Source organism: Myodes glareolus, chromosome 24, assembly GCF_982192425.1.
Source record: "Myodes glareolus chromosome 24, mMyoGla1.1, whole genome shotgun sequence".
In the NCBI taxonomy this organism is placed as follows: Eukaryota; Metazoa; Chordata; class Mammalia; order Rodentia; family Cricetidae; genus Myodes; species Myodes glareolus.
In genome coordinates, this window is record NC_142049.1 from 19,881,638 (window position 1) to 19,898,857 (window position 17,220).

A 17,220-nucleotide genomic window follows, 5' to 3' on the forward strand; every position below is an offset into this window, starting at 1 on the left:
GCTTGCTTAGCAATTTGCACCAGGCCTGATTTCTGATGTGGGAGTCTCCTCTGTGTGCTGTGATTACCATCAATGAAAATAGAAATGGCTTTGGACCTATAGCAAGGCAGAGCTTAGGTAGGCCTGGAAAGCTAGGTTGAATGCTGGAAGAAAAAAGGGCGGAGTCAGAGAGAAGACATGGAGCGGTAAGCCACTATCAAGTGGTGATACACAGATTAATAGAATTGGGTTAAATTTATATGTAAGAGATTAGCCAATAAGAAGCTAGAGCTAATGAGACAAGCAATGATTTAATTAATACAGTTTCTGTGTGATTATTTCGGGTCTAAGCTAGCTGGGCGGCTGGGAACAAATGGCCTCCTCCGACTGCAGATTTCAGTGCATCTCAACACAGTGCTCAATCATCCACACCTTTCAATTCTCTCAGAATTGGTGGCTCTGAGTTCTTTCAAATTTTCTTGAAGTCACATTTGAACTAAAAGTTTTCTCATGAGATGTTTTCTTTCATGCAAGTTTCTAACACGGATCATCTGATTTTTAACTCAAAAACATGCCTACAGAAATCAGTCAGGATAATCTAATCAATCTTGTGCCCAAGAAGAATCAGTGGGGTTTTTCTTCCTGTCTTAACTCACAATTAATACTGCTATTCTAATACTTACTCTTTACTTTAATTTCTTGTCACCTGCCTATCTGCCTATAATTTGTTAAAAGAAGAAATCCATGCTTCACACATCTGTGTTGAAAAAATATCTAGTATTCTGCATATCATCATTATTTCAGTATCTGACCAAATATACTTCAAGATTAGATAAAGACATATACTTCATTATAATCAAGTGAACTGTTAACCAAGAAAACAGTTCTATCTTAAACATATATTTACCAAGCTGTAGTGCATATAATTTCATTAAAAATCTTCTACTGGATTTAAAAACATAGTTTATCATCAGTCCATTAGATGTAGATGATTTAAATACCTCACTTTTTCTACCAGACATGTCATAAAAATAAAGAGAAACACCAGAATAAATGACATCATATACCAACTGGATTTCAGAGATTATTCAGAATACACCCACAATCACCAAAGAATACACATATTCTGTGCAGCAGTGTATTGGAGCTTTTCTAAAATAGACCATATCCTAAAACACAAAACAAATTTTTACAGGTTCAACAAGACTTAAATAACTCCTTGCAGCCTATCTGACAACAAGGTGATAAAACTTAAAACTGACAGAAAAAAAAAATCACACAAACTCATGAAGATTAAACAATTTATTACTGAGTGATGTATGGGTCAAAGAAAAAAATCAAGAAAGACTAAAAAATTTCCTAAACAAATGAAAAAATAAACACAATACAACAAAACCTCTGGGACACATTGTAAGCAGTCTTATGAAGGAAATTTATAGTTCTAGGTACCTACATTCAAAAATCGGAAGGAGCACAAATAAATGACTTAATGATGAAACTCAAAAATTTGGAAAATCTAGAACAAACTATCAGTCAGCAGCAAGAAATAATAAGTATCAGAGCAGAAATCAACAAAATAGAAACAAAAAAAATAAAATAAAATCAAAGCTAACAGCTGCTTCTTTGAGAAGAAAAACAAGATTGACAGACCTTTGTTCCAACTAACAAAAAGAAAAGGAGAGGACACAAATGACCAGAACCATAAATTAACAAGGAATCTTTACAATAAACACTAACAAAAATTCAGAATATTATAAGGGAATGATTTGAAAACCTGTTCTTCGTTAAGTTAGAAAACCTAAAAGAAATAGATGAATTTTTAGATTCATCCAAATCACTTAGTTAATAAAAAATGATAAAAGACCCATAACAAATAAAATACTAATTAAAAAATAATTATTAATTAATAAAAATGATAAACAGACCCATAACAAAATGAAGAGATTTATATGGTAATAGAAATTCTTCCATCTGAAGGGAAAAAATCCAGTAGCACATGCATTAACAGCAGACTTTCAAGAAGATCTACAGTCAATCCTTCTTAAACTATTAAAAAAGAGAGCAAGCAACAGTATCACTCTAAACCACTTCTAATAACAAAAGCATGTTAAGACACAGCAAAGAAAAGGAAGAGGGGGGAAGGAAGGAAGCAGAAGTGAAGGGAGGGAAGGGGATGGGAAGGAAAGGAGAAGAAAGGAAAGAAAAGGAAAAGAAAAAAGGAAAAGGAAAGAGAAAAAACTACGGCCAATAACTTGATGAAGATAAAATTAAAATTGCTCAATCGAATACTTAGTAATACTACATATAAACATCAAAAATAAAAGATTACACACCATGGTGTTATCCTTGAAATGCAGGTACATATCAAGATATGCAAGTCAATAAGTGTAATAAATCACATACAAACTGACAGAAAAACAAAAATGAAATAATCACTCAATAGACATGGAAAAAGTCCTTGACATGTATATGTATGTGCGTGTATGTATGTATGTGTATATATATATATATATGTATATGTATACACACACACACACACACACACACACACACACACACACACCCTATAACCAACATTATCCTAAATGGAGAAAAGCTTGAAGCAATTCCACGGAAGTCAAGAATAAGATGGGTATGGTCATTATCCCAGCCCTCTTCAATGGTGTGATCAAGGTAATAACTTGATCAATAAGACAAGAGAAAGAAATTAAATGGGTAAAATTATGGAAAGAAAGCAAACATTTGCAGAAGTCATGATACTGTATGGTAGAGACCCATCAAAAGCTACAAGAAAATTCTAGAAATGACAGATTCAGCAACGTGCCACAGCATAGAATCAATCGATAGCTTTTCTATGTGACAATAAACGTACAAAGCAAGTGATCACATGGACACACTCCCGTTCAGAATAGCCTCCAGAAAAACAAACTATCTAGTAATAAACGTAGTCAAGGAGGTGAAAGACCTCGACAGTGAAAACATCAAACCCGTGGAAAAGGAGATAGAGAAAGGAGCTAAAAATGGGAAGACATTCAGTACTATGGATGGGTATAGTCAATATTGTGAAAATGACCATTTTGCCAAAAGCTACTTAAAGATTCAATGCCCAAGCATGAATGCACATAACTTCAGCCACTTACTATTTGACAAATAATTCAAAAACATAAGCTAGAAAAAAGAAAGCATCTTTAACTAATGGTTCTGGATCTTGGTGTCCACAGGCAGAAGACTCAAATGAGACTCATACCTATCACTACACACAAAATTTATCTCCAAGTGGATTAAAAGCCTAAAATAGAGCTTAAAACACTGAAAATTCTAGAAGAAATAATAGTCAGTACCCTCCTACATTATCTAGGTAAAACATGTTCTGAGTTGGACTTTGTTAACTCTCAAAATTAAGACCAACAATTGAGAAGTGGCATTTTGTAAAAACTGACAAAGCTTCTCTATGGCTGAAGAAACAATCAAAGCAGTGAAGAGGAAGTCTATGGAATAGGAGACAATACATCTGATATACATCTGGTAGAAGATTAATATCCAGAATACATATGTAACTCAAAGCACTAACAATATATATATGGACCAATTCAAAAACATAGACCTGGGAACTGAACAGAGAGTTCTCAAAAGAAAAAAAATGACTAAAAAGAATTTCAAAAAATTTTCCACATTCCTAGAGATTAGGAAAATTCAAATCAAGACAACTTTGAGATTTCATCTTACTCCAGTCGGAATGGCAAAAGTCAGCAAAACAATCTACAACAAATGCTGGAAGGATTGTGGTGGACGAGAGAAGCATCCTTGTTCTCTGTTGATGGGATTCTGAACAGATATAGCCACTATGGAAATCAGTGTGGGAAATTCTCAAAGAGCTCAAATAAAGTTACCATATTTTCCAGCTATATCACTCGTTGGTATACGCCTACCCAAAGGACTAAACATTCTACTCTATAGATACTTGGTTAGTCATGTTTTTTGCTTTTCTACTCAGAATAGCTAGAAAATGGAAACACCCTAATTATTCTACAATTGATTAGTGGATATAAACATGTGGCCCTACCCAGTATGGAATAATATTCAGCTATAAAGCAAAGTAAAATCACAAACTTTGCAGGTTAAAGGGTAGGACCAGAAAAGATCATATTGAGGTAATTGGGGTAATCCGGACCCCAAAAGACAAATGTCACATGTTCTTTCTCATCAGAGGTTCCTAGTTCTAAATCTTCATATGTGAGTATATACCCTGGAGTGATTGAGAAACCAAAAAGATAAAAGCAGACCACCGCCAGGATAGTGAGAGTCGGGGAGCAATAGAGCGGAAAGTATCACGGTACAAGCAATCTGAGCATGAAAACAGTAAACGGGGGAGGGTCTATGCTTAGGGAGAAGCAGGGAGATAAAAGCAGAACAAGAAGGTGTGAGGGTATAAAACAGTAACTATGTCTGAAAAAAATCTTAAAGAGCCATGCTATTTACTATCTACTTAAAAACAACAACAAAAATTATAATACGTGAATTTGTGTATGGCCAGTTTAAAAATTTTTTTTTTCTCATCTGAGCTGACAACACTCCACTCTCCCTAATCCCTGAATACCATCTAACAAAAACCCTAACATCAAACAACTCTAGAGTTGTTGGACAGAGTTGCCAAGAGACTCCCAAAACATTATAGGCTATTACTGTTGCCCTTTATTGTCCTCTGAGGCAGACAGTAATTCCCTAATGCAGAAAATAGCACGTACTTCAGACCCAGGGTCCAGAGATGGGTGAGGTAGAACTAACCTGATGCCTCTTCCTGGGTGCTAGCTTACATGAGACCAGAAGGCACTAAACAGGCTTGCGAAGGAAACAAATAACAGCTCTAAACAGCTGTTGCACCTGTGAGACACAACAGTGATTACTCTAAAGACATGATTGTTCTAAAGGTTTAATAGTGGTACACATACATTGGCAAAAACCAACAGCTCCCTAATTGGACTTAGATCTCCTCAAAAAGACAGAAATCATGCCTGGTACTGGTACAGGTAGCCAACTACCAAAAGCTAGGAAAAGCATAGATCTTGAATGAGAAACCAATAACTATCTCTATAGTGACCGAGTATAGTCCCAACTACAAACTAAATATTTGTATAACCAAATAAGTATAGTCCTCATTCTCACCAATGAAACTTCTCTTTGCAAAAGGAGACTGTTACAGAAAACTATAGCCAATTAAAATGCAAGGCTGTGAAGCTTTGTCCCAGTGGATATATCTACAAAACAATTCATGCACCTAAGCTCAGAAAACATTGCAGGAGATCGGATAGAAAGATAGCAAGAGCCAGGGTATCAGGGAGGTAGCCATGAGCGTTTGTCTCCTAGTAATGTCAGAAGCTACACCCATAAAGGCTTGCCAGTATGACTGCCTATACGTGAGCTGAACAAAGATAACATTAAAATAACCCCAAAGTGGATGGGGACAAACCACAAGGCCTCAACCCTACACAAACAACAGATAAGTAAGGAATTATATGTATAAGAGTAAGATTTCCCCAGGCAAGAGTACACCAATTGGTTATCTACTAGAAAATGTCCTGTTATGAAAACATACAGACAGAACAGGTTATATTTAGGAATATATATGCACAGACATATATGTATATAACAACAGTTAATGAAAAAATGGTTACTAATTTGAAAGAAGGCAAGGAGAGGTATATGGAGGGCTTGGAAGGGGACAAGAGAGGAAATCATATAATTATATGATAATTACAAGCACATCTATCTCATTAGTATGCAACTTTAATAATACTTAAAGAAATTAAAATTATGTATTATAATTATTTCAAAATAAATTTACTTTATAAATTAATTTCATAAAGTGTTTGGTTTGCATACCAATTTTACATACCAGTGTACCTAATGTCACATAAAAGTTTCTCAGGCAAAATGCAGTCAAAACTGGGACGCTTTGACCAGCTTGTCAAGATGACATATTCTTGAACTCTGCAGGTTCCTCTTAAGTTTTGCGATCATATAAATAACCCACTAAGATTATTCTCTTTCAAAATTGCTTTGACTAGTCTAGTTCTCTTTGTTTAAGATTGACTTGTCAATATCAATACAAAGGCCTGCTGAGATTTCAAGAGGAATTGTTTTGAATCTATAGAAAGTATGAAGACAATTTCATCTCAAAAATATTCGATCTTTCAATATGTTAAGTTTGTGTAACTCCCATTTATTTTGATGTCCTTCAATTCCTATCACCGTTTTTGCAGTTTTAACATGTTAACTTTTCTCTATTAAACCTACTACTAATTATTTTTATTTTGATACTGCTGCAAATGGATTTTACTTCTGGATTTTGTTTCTGAATTATTTTTTGTCTATACAGAGATACCACACCAAATGTTATATTAATTGCATTTCTTTCTCCATTGCTAGGCAATAGTCTATGTTTGAGGATTCCTTAGAATTTTATACATAAGAATACCACATCATCAGTTCATAAAAGTTCTGTTTCTTTTTTAAATAATTCTCTTTAAACATTGCTTGTGTTGTGCTTCCTAGAGTATCTAACACTGTCTTGAACAGATGTGGCAAGAGCAAACAGCCCTGCTTTGTTCCTAATTTTATGGGGGAAATATTGAGGCTTTTACCATTAAATATAATGTTACCTGTCTAACTTAAGCCTTCCTTTATATGTTTGTGTAGGGAAGACATTCCGCAGTGGCCTGAGAAGTCAGAAGACAACTTGTGACTGTAAGTTATTTCTACCACGTGAATCTCAAATCAATTTTCCCTTTTCATTATCAGTTATGAGATTTGAGTTTAAATGAGTGTTCTTGTCAAATTATTTTTCAGATGATACAGTCATCATTTTTGAGATGATGCAGGCTTTGTTATGTGTTTGTCTGAAAGAAATATGATAGTATTGTACTTCTAAATATTTAATTTTGCCTCCATGAGATAAACCCCACTTTGTCACAGCTGAAGAAGTTTTACATGCTGCTGGATTGACTTGATAATGCTTTGGAAAATAGTTTTGTATAGGTATTTCCAAGAATCATTGAACTGTTGCTATCTCTACTTGTAATATCTTTTTTTATGGCTTTAGCATCAGGATAATTCAGGCTTCAAAAAAGGTTAGCAAGCATTGCTCCTCAATTTTTAAAAACGATTCTTGCCTTGTTACATTGACTGTTATCTATGTCTTGAGAGTTGACTAGAATTCACCAACAAAGTTATTTAGGTCTAGGTTTTGATTTGTGGGATATTTGTGAATTCTAATTCAATTTACTTTCTTAAGATGCACTTAATTTTTTCGTTTTTTTCAGTCAAATTTCATAGTTTATGTCCTACAAACAATTTTTCCATTTGACTTGTAGTTATTAATGAAAAACTTCTCACAATTTTTGAGTTCTGTAGAGAAGCTTCCTCTTTCATTCACGACTGGTAATTTGTATTATCTTTCTTTTCCTTAAATTCTGGCTGAAGTGTCATCATTTTTCTTGACCCTTTTAATAATTCACACTAGGATACATGGATTTTATATGCATTATACTTTCATCTCTCTCCCTCTCTCAATGTGTCTGTGTGTGTCTGTATGATGGGTTGTATGTACGGGTGTGTGTGCATGTGCATATGGATATCAGAGGGCCACCTTGGGTGTCAGTCCCCAACTTCCACGTTTCTTGAGACACCATCTCTTTGTTGGCCACCACTGTATATTTCAATAGGCCTGCTGAACATCAATCTGCAGGGAATTCTCCTGTTTCTGCTTCCTAACTCCCTCTAGGCATGCTGGGATTACACAAGCATGCTGTCATGCCTGGCTTTACTTGGGCTCTGGCTTTACTAAGGTTCTTATGCTTGATTAGCAACCATTTTACCTACTGAACCATCCCCAAAGTCCCTGTTTTTCTATTCTTTATATAATTTCTGCTTTATTTATTTCACTTGGCTTTCTTTTTTCTTCTTTTTTCACCCTAATTCTTCTCTTTCTTTTCTTCTCCTTCTTTTTCCTCCTCCTCCTCCTTCTTCACCTCCTCTTTCTCTCATCTTACCTAAGAAAATATGTGTTTGCTTATTGATTTTTAAAAATTGTGTGCATGCCTATGTGTGTGTGTGTAACAGTATGTAGGTATGTACCCATGGGTGGAGTTGACTTCTGAGTTTAGAGGTGCCAGGTCCTCTGGGAGTTTAAGCTACAGGTAGAGTGAGCAGCATGGCCTGGATACTAGGAATTGAACCAGGTCCTCTACAAAAACAGTATGTTCTCTTAACCACTGAGCCATCACACCAGCCCAATATTGCTCTTTTTAGTCTCTTATATTTAATTCCAAATGTGCAGGCTTAGATGACTCCTTTAAAATCCACCTTTCTAACTAAGCATCCAAAGCTATAAGCTACATATTTTTCTCTCTTTATGACATAACTATATGCCACACACTCTGATACACTGTGTTTTCATTGTTAATCAGATCAAAGCATTTTCTAATTTCTCCTCAGTTTTCCTCTTTAAGTCATCAATTAATTTTTTTAATGTTGTTTAACTTCTAGGAGTTCAAGACTATCCAGTTCCTTGCAAACCTGATTTGTTACATAACTCTGTTGCTGCAGGTAGATACTTTTGTATGGCTTCAGGCTGTTTTGCTTTGTTTTTTTAAAAAAAGTTTTCTGAGATTAGTTTTTCTGTCACTAAGCTCCTATCCTGAGACAATCTTGATTTTCATGCAGAAAGAGTGTGCATGATTTCCTGACAGATATCAAATCACATACTCCTAATATATGACTGTTAAGCCAAGATAGCATTTCCAAGATAGTAGAGTAGTGAACTATCCAAACTTTAGCATTAAATTTTAATGTTACTCAATGTGTTTGGGGTTGATGCATCATTATCATGTTCTTGTGTTAGTCTTTGGAGAACAACAAATAACCTTCTTTTCAAAATCTACCTCTACGATTAAAATCTATGTTTTCTTATCTCAATGTAATCACTGGTCGCTGGTATCAGAACTTTTTGCTTGATAAATCTGCTCCCTACTCTCATTTTCATCCTTTAGACACTTAAGGTCATGCTCAACATCCTTAGCGATCAGGGAAATGCAAATCAAAACAACTATGAGATACCATTTTACACCGGTCAGATTAGCTAAAGTCAAAAACACCAATGATAGCCTATGCTGGAGAGGATGTGGAATGAGGGGAACTCTCATCCACCGTTGGTGGGAATGCAAACTTGTGCAGCCACTGTGGAAATCAGTGTGGCGATTTCTCAGGAAACTGGGAGTCAACCTCCCTCAAGACCCAGCAATTCCACTCTTGGGAATATACCCAAGAGATGCCCTATCATACCACAAAAGCATTTGTTCAACTATGTTCATAGCAGCACTATTTGTAATAGCCAAATAGCCAGAACCTGGAAACAACCTAGGTGCCCCTCAATAGAAGAATAGTTAAAGAAGGTGTGGAATATATATACATTAGAATTTTACTCAGCGGTAAAAAACAATGACATCTTGAATTTTGCATGCAAATGGATGGACAAAGAAAACGCTTTACTAAGTGAGGTAAGTGAGACCCAAAAAGAGGAATATGGTATGTATTCACTCATAAGTGGATTCTAGCCATAATTAAAGGACTTTGAGCCTATTATTCGTGATCCTAGAGAAGCTAAATAAGAAGGTGAACCTGAAGATAATCATGTAGTTATCCTCCTGGAGATTGGAAATAGACAAGAGCCCCAGGTAACCTCGGGTGCATGGTGGGGTGGGAGGGTTGTTGGAAGGGGAGAGGGTTAGAGAGAAGGGAGTAGGGGAGGAATGGGGAAAGCTCGGGGGACTGGGATGGGGGGGAGGGAGGAAGGATGGATATGGGATCAGGGAAGAATATATCTCAACTAAGGGAGTCATTTTAGGGTTTACAAGAGACTTGATTATATATGGGATCCCAGGTCCAAGGAGAGATCCCCAGATTGTTCTCTGGACAGAGGAGAGGGTGTCTGAACCGGCCTTGGCCCATAACCATACTGATGAATATTTTGCTTATCACCATAGAACCTTCATCTGGCGATGGATGGAGATAGAGACAGAGACCCACATTGGAACACTGGACTTAACTCCCTAGGTCCAAACGAGAAGCAGAAGGAAAGAGAATGTGAGCAAAGAAGGCAAGACCAGAGGGAAACTTCATCTGGCGATGGATGGCGAGCCAGACGGAGACCCATATTGGAGCACTGGCCTGAGCCCCCCAAGGTCCAAATGAGGAGCAGAAAGAGGAAGAACATGAAAAAGGAAATCAGGACCGCGAGGGGGGCGATCACCCACTGATACAAGGGGACTGATCTAATGAGAGTTCACCAAGGCCAGTTGGACTGGGACTGAACGAGCACGTGATCCAACCAGATTCTCGGAATTTGGCCGGATTCTCTGAATGTGGCTGGCCCGAAGTCTTTCTGAAAAGCCATTGACTATGATACCGGGACCTGTTTCCTCTGCATATACTGGATTTTTGGGATCCAGTCTGTCTGGATACTCACCTTCCTGGACCTGGAGGGAGCGGGGAGGAACTTGAACTTCCCACAGGGCAGGAAACCCTGACTGCTCTTAGGGATGGAGAGGGAGGAGGAGAGGGAGGGGGGGAGTGGGAGGGTGTTTGGAGGTGGGGGCGGAAATGGAAACTTTTATAGTTTAATAAACTTTGGGAAAAAAAAGAAAGTATGTAATCTCACAAACTGCACATAAATGAGGTTTTTAGTTGAGTCTTTGCCATTTGAATAAAATATTTTTCCCATTCATGTTTACTGTCATCACTTGTTTTCAGATTAATATGTGCTCTTCTGCTGTTTGTCACCATGTTTTCATTTATTCTGTTCCTTAAAAACATTTCCCTTATCATTTCCCTTTACTCTTCATATTCTTATCATCCTAATTATTTTCTTGTATGTCTTTCCTTGCATGTATATTGCTAAGTTTGATCTTAGCTTGCTTACATTCTTCTATCATTTTTTCTCTGTTCTTTAGACTGAATAATTTTGACTATGTCAAGTTCATTAATTTATTCTCTTAGAATCTCAGAACTGATGATAATTCTATAAACTTAATTTTTTATTTGGTTATATTACTTTTCATCCCTAGAATTCACCCTTTTCTTTTCTCTTTTCTTTTCTTTCTGTTGCCAGTTCTCTACTAGATTGCCTATCTGCAAAGTCATTGTTACTTCTTTTTACAGTAACTTTTGAACATAGCTTTCTGTAATGGTTTGAAAATATTTAGCTGTGGAGTTACTGAGTCGATTTCTATTAGCTGCAATGTCTCCTGAATAAAACTCATCTGACTAAAATTCATTTATGTCATTTTCATAATCTTATAGTTTTTAGTACAAAAATGAAATAATGTATTTTACTTTGTAGCTTACTGGATTCTATTTTCTCTTTCTCCACATCTTTTTAGAATTTTACCACTTCCTAGATTAATCTGAAGAATCTCTTTATCTTTATTGTGATATGTACCACAGTATCTTTGATGAGTTTTAAAATCTATATTTAAATTTGCTTCTTGTCTGTGTCTCCTCAATATGGTGACTAGCTAGTAATGTGGGAGAAAGTTGCTCTTGAACATCTTAAACTCCTGCTGCTTCCATTTTTTGTGATTGGTTTATAGGTGTGTTTGGAGGACAATGTTGTGGTAGTTTTTGGATATTTGGGGATTTTTCTATTCACTGGGCTCTCTGAAGTTTCCTCTCCACATAAACATATTTTCCTATTACCCAAGATTATATAGAGGCAGGATATTGATCTTTTTGAGTTGCTCTCACATCTGGATCTTGTGGCATATTTTTGCCCATCCTATCTCTATGTCTCTCTATCTCTGAGTATATGCATGTATGTGTAAGAGAGAGAATATCTGTGTGTGTCCTTATCCTGGCATTTTTTAATTTAAAATAGACTTTTTTTATACACTGTATTTTGATTATAGTTTACCCTCCCCCAACCTCTTCCACATCCTTTCCAACCTCCCCACCCAACCAAATCCATACCCTTTCTCACTCTTATTAGGAAACAAACAAGCATCTTAAATAACAACAATAAAAGCAAACAAATAAGCCAGAATCATCAATTATTAAACAAAACAAATGACAAAAGAAAGCCAAAGAAAAAGCACAAGAAACAGAGACACAATGACACATTTGCACACACAGAAAACCCATATAAACAAAACTGAACACCATACTATATAAATAAAAGAACTTAAAGCTTAAGTAAAAGCAATGTGAGTCAAAAATCCTCTAAAATTACCATTGAATCTATTTCATGTAGGCCATCTACTACTTGGCATGAAGTAGATGGCCTGCCCTTGAATGTAAGTTGCATACCCAGTGAGACTTCATTGGAGAAAAGGAATTTTTCTGTTGTAACTATCAATTGGAGATAGCTTTGTGGGTAAGGGTGGGTGCTTGCATCTACTTCCCCTCTCAGTACTGGGACCCCAGTTTGGTTTACATCTAGTCAGGCCCCCCTTTGCATGCTGCCACAGTCTCTGAAAGTTAATATGTTTATCAGTCTTGTTTTGTAACTGGCTCTCATAATCTTTCCATCTCCTCTTCCACCACAGAGTTCCCTGAGCCCAGGGGGAATGATTTGATAGAGATATCTCCATTAGGACTAGGTGTTTCAAGGTCTCTAACTCTTTGCACATTGTTCAATTGTGAGTCTCTGTATTTATTTCCCATATACTGCAGGAGGAAACTTTTCAGATAGTGGCTGAGCAAGACACTAATCTATGAAAATAACAGAATGTCAATAGGAGTCAATTTTTTGTTGCTATGTTCCTGTAGCATAACAATATGGTACATCTAGTCCCAGGTTCTTGGTCACTGAAGTGGTGTCAGCCATGGGTTCCATTGTGTGAAGTGGCCTAATTGCAATCAGATAGTGGATGTTTACTCCCACAACTTCTGTGCCACTATTGCACCCACATATCTTGGAGGCAAGCTATCATGGTAAACTGAAAGAATTGTAGAGAGGTTGGTGTTTTTTGGTAGAGTGCAAAGTACCTTCCAGTTTCATGAATACTCGTCTGTAGAGATGAAGGCTTAGTTAGGCATCAGGTTGACTTCTCCATGCCCAATCCTTTGTGTAGGTGTTGTCTTCAGCAACCAAGTTTTACTATCAGTTAATGGAGAGCAACCAATAGCTTCAGTATTAGCCTGAGTTGTTTGGAGGGTTTTTATGGGAACACTTTGGCCAAAAACTCAATTAGATGTAACTCATTTCCAGAACTGGAGGTTTCATTTGGAGGCAAGAGATGTTTAGTTGGGATTTTGTCTCTCTTGTTATTTGCTGACATTTGTAAGCTGCTCTTTTGTTTTATTTTTCTCTGCCTTGCTTCGACATGGGGCCTTACGATTTAGCTCATGTAAGTCTTAAACTTTCCATACTCCTGCCTCAGCTGAACCAAGATAAACATATTTGCTATCATGCCTAGCTCTGAGTTGTGTATATCTTGATGAATAAATTTAAATATGGTTTTAAAAAAGTCATTAAGTAAGTCAGATTTGGGAGTGTTTCTGCATAAAAAAAAATCCAGCAGTTTTCAAGACTGAAATTTCCCCATCTATATTTGATCAGGTTCCAGAGGCTAAAAATTATAACTTTTGTTAATTTTATCCTTTTATATAATTGTGTTTTGCTGAATGCATTCACTGACCTGTTCTTAGTAATACAACTAGAAGTCCCAATGTGGTTGATTAATAAAGTTGAATAAATATTTTGAGTGAGTATGAAATGTGTTTGTCATTTTGACACTGCTATTCAAGGACAAATTTCCTGTGATTGAGTTGCTCTGTTTGATATGTAAATACACTCGCAGGGTGTGACTCCTGGCACGTGAGAGGACTATAAATGCGCCCAACATAGAAGGTCTTTCAAGGTCTCCATCTCCTCATGACAAAGTGAATGAGCTCTCTCAATTCTGAAAAGATCCATCTGCACACATACAAAACATGTTTTAGGATAAACACCAAAATCAAATTTGTTACTAATGGATTACTGCGCCTTAGATTTAAAATACCAATGGTGGAAAGAGATACATATTAATCAGGAACTGCAAAGTAAGGCTGTTAAGAGTAAAAAAAGGAGAGAAGAAGACAAACCAAGAACTTTTTCCTTGCATATATTTCTTAACAGCCCATAAATAAAGTTTGAAGAACTCCAGAGTACTAACAAAAATCATTTTATAAATTTCATATAAACTCTGACTTTATCATTTTCCAAAGGAAAAACACTAACCAACCTAAAATAATGACTCTCAGAGATGACTTTCAGTGCACAGAAGGACTAATATTTTAATAACATAGACATCAAAAACTATAGAGCCTGCTCTCAGAGGCAGAAACCATGGTTTGCCTATCTCTCCCTGATCATGTCATTTGCTTTACTTGACACAAGCCTGAGCTCAAATTACTTGTTGCATTAATTAACTAATATAACATAACTAACACAACCATACAGTAAAGCTGGAATACACAGAATAAGAACCCACCCTGTAATTGATCATTTAAATAGCTAATCTCAATTGTCAACTTGATGCAATACAGAATCAGCTGGGATATGGGCTTTTAGGCATTCCTCTATTATTGTAGGGAATTCTCTTGATTGGATTAATTGAGGTGGGGAGACTGACGCTCTATGAGTGGCACGATTCCCTAGGCTTTTTCTTTCTCTCCCTGCTTCCTGACTATGGGTATAATGTGACTTCAAAGTTCTGCTACCTTGACTACCTTGTCATGAAATACTGTACCTTAAACTGTAAACTAAGAAAGCCCTGTGTCTCCGAAGTTCAATTGGATGGGATATTTTAACACAACAAGAAAGAAGAAAGACAGCTGTGATGCCCAGCCTCTGCTCAATTTGAGGTTCTCTTGGTATAGACGAGCTCTTAGGTTCTGTGCATTCTTATGTCTCCATGGAGAGAATTGCCCACAAATATTGTTATCCTTTCCAGGAAAAGACATAATACAAGCCATACTGATTTTTCCTAAAATTGATTCATCTATTTTATATTCACCTGCATTATGTATTCAAGACTATACTTCACAGTTTGGCATGAGCTGCCCATGTGAATGTCCCCATGTGCTGGTTTTCTAAATAATTTTATTCAGTTAGAGTTCGGTTAAGTCTTATAGCAAATAGATTTCTGAGGATGTGCTCTTGATTCCGCTATAAGTTCCACAGGGAAATTATCAACAGAAGTATATGTCAATAGCTCTGGTTAAAGAAAAACACAAAGAAAATACTTCCAGGTAAGATTAATTTGGTAAATATTTGTTGGTTTCTCATGTGATAATTTCTTTGCTTGAAAAGTGGTTGATTTTGCTTCTTTTTGGTTTTTCGTTCATATGGTTGGTAGATTTGTTTCGATTTTGTTTTCTTTTGAGAGTAGGTTTCTCTATATAGCCCAAGTTCATCTTCAACTCAGTATCCTTCACCTTCAGTCTTCTAGTACTAAGAATAATCCCATAGATCACTACTCCTGCTTAGTTTGGTGAATATTTGTTTCTCTTTTTTAATATTTCGTTAATCTTAGAGATGAACTACTGCTTTGTGTACAGTAAATTATAGTACTCAGAATAATAAAAGATTTACAAGAAGACGGTATCAGTATCATCACAATCTTCTTTATTTTCTTCAAAAATTTGAAACAAAGGCTAATGTTTATTTTGCATTTGGATATCTTTGTAAATTCCATCTCTTCTGGATGCTCTCTAAGCAGTCATAGTATCCTGACATGGAATGGTCCTCCTTTCTTTCCCCTCCTTAAGTTCTTTCTCATAGTGTGAATATACAGCAGTCCATATGACTGGAGTCCATATGACATAAAATTAGGTTCGGCAGGTCATTGTTCTATTCGTCAAAGAATGTTCATGCAGAGAGATGTTAGCTGACAAAGGCCTGGGGTATACTTATTCCTTCGTATTGTCTTAAGGTTTTTGCATTCAAGATCATTATGCTTCTCTCATAATCTTTATGAATAAAACAGTATTTTTACTATATTTATTTTATAAATGGAAGAATAATAATTCACAAAGTTAATAATTATAAAGCCAGATGTTAAAATAAGGCTTCTTGTCACCAATTCCCTGTGTCATGGAGAAGACAAGAAATAAAGTTACCAGATAGTGTGACATTTTTCAACACAAATGTAGAGAGGATCTAGAAACCTCTACTCTGCTTGCATTATAATTAACTGTATGGGTAAAATAATCAAGATGATTATTTTAAGAGAAAAAAGGTGAATGGGAACTAAACTCTAGGTCAGTGGTAAATTATCTGTCTAGAAACAAAGGTAAGCAGTAAAGGTCCTCACAGTAAAGTTGTGGTCACAATATACCATACAGTGCAATAGAGTGACTTACCCTGTAGCTGACGTCCTCCACGAGGGCAGAGCCACCCACAGTGCAGCCTGCTTGCCACAAAGTTTCCTTCATGCTGCAACCATAAAGGAACACATTCTTCTTTTGGGAGTGACCATGGAAATCACAGAAGACCTACAATAAGCATCAGAAAAGAGAAAATAAATCCAGGCTAGTACACCGGTCTCTTCCATGTTTGAAATGTCAGAGTTGTCAGAGAGATGCTGTTGACTCAGAGTAACCAGTCATCTGGGAGTGGTGGGGTCTGGCACAGCTGCATTAAAAAACCCTCGAGAAGAAGGTAGATTTCAGGCCTCCCAGGAGGTTGCAGAGAGTAAAAAAATGCATGCCCCGATTAGTTCTTTTGTAAATTCCCTCATGATAAGGCCATAGACAGAAAAGAAAAAGCTACAGCAGTTATAAAAAAATCTATGTGAAATATTTAAAAACTGAAAAGTAGGCAGAAAAGACACATTTTTAAGGAACTATAACCAATATATAAATATCCAGATTCTAATGTAAAAAAGAATGACCCATAAAACTCAATGTTTTCCAAACTTGTTTATTAAAAATTCATACTACAGATGGGCTATGAGGCTACACTATATAACTTTACTCTTAAACTGAGAGAGAAACCCAAATTTGGTACATGTTAGTTTGCAACAAAGGGCAAAGTGATAGGGAAAGCAGACTCCTGTTCTACCTGTTGAGACTTTTCCTAAAACAAAGCAAACCTCTATCTGCTCACATTGATCAAAGAAAGTCACATGGCTGGCCTCATCAGTGTGGAGGGGAAATATAGTCTTTTCTTCTTGGCAAGTTACAATAAAGTAGCCAGTCATTGAA

The 17,220-nt window shown here is 36.3% G+C and overlaps 1 protein-coding gene across 1 annotated transcript in view; it reads right to left on the reverse strand.

The window, feature by feature from the left end:
* Agbl1 (AGBL carboxypeptidase 1) overlaps positions 1-17,220 on the reverse strand; it is a 723,788-nt gene that overhangs the window by 340,003 nt on the left and 366,565 nt on the right. Inside the window, exon 18 of the mRNA XM_087901337.1 lies at positions 16,378-16,509. Within this exon, the coding sequence (XP_087757463.1) occupies positions 16,378-16,509 (132 nt within the window). The remainder of the gene's footprint in view (positions 1-16,377; positions 16,510-17,220) is intronic.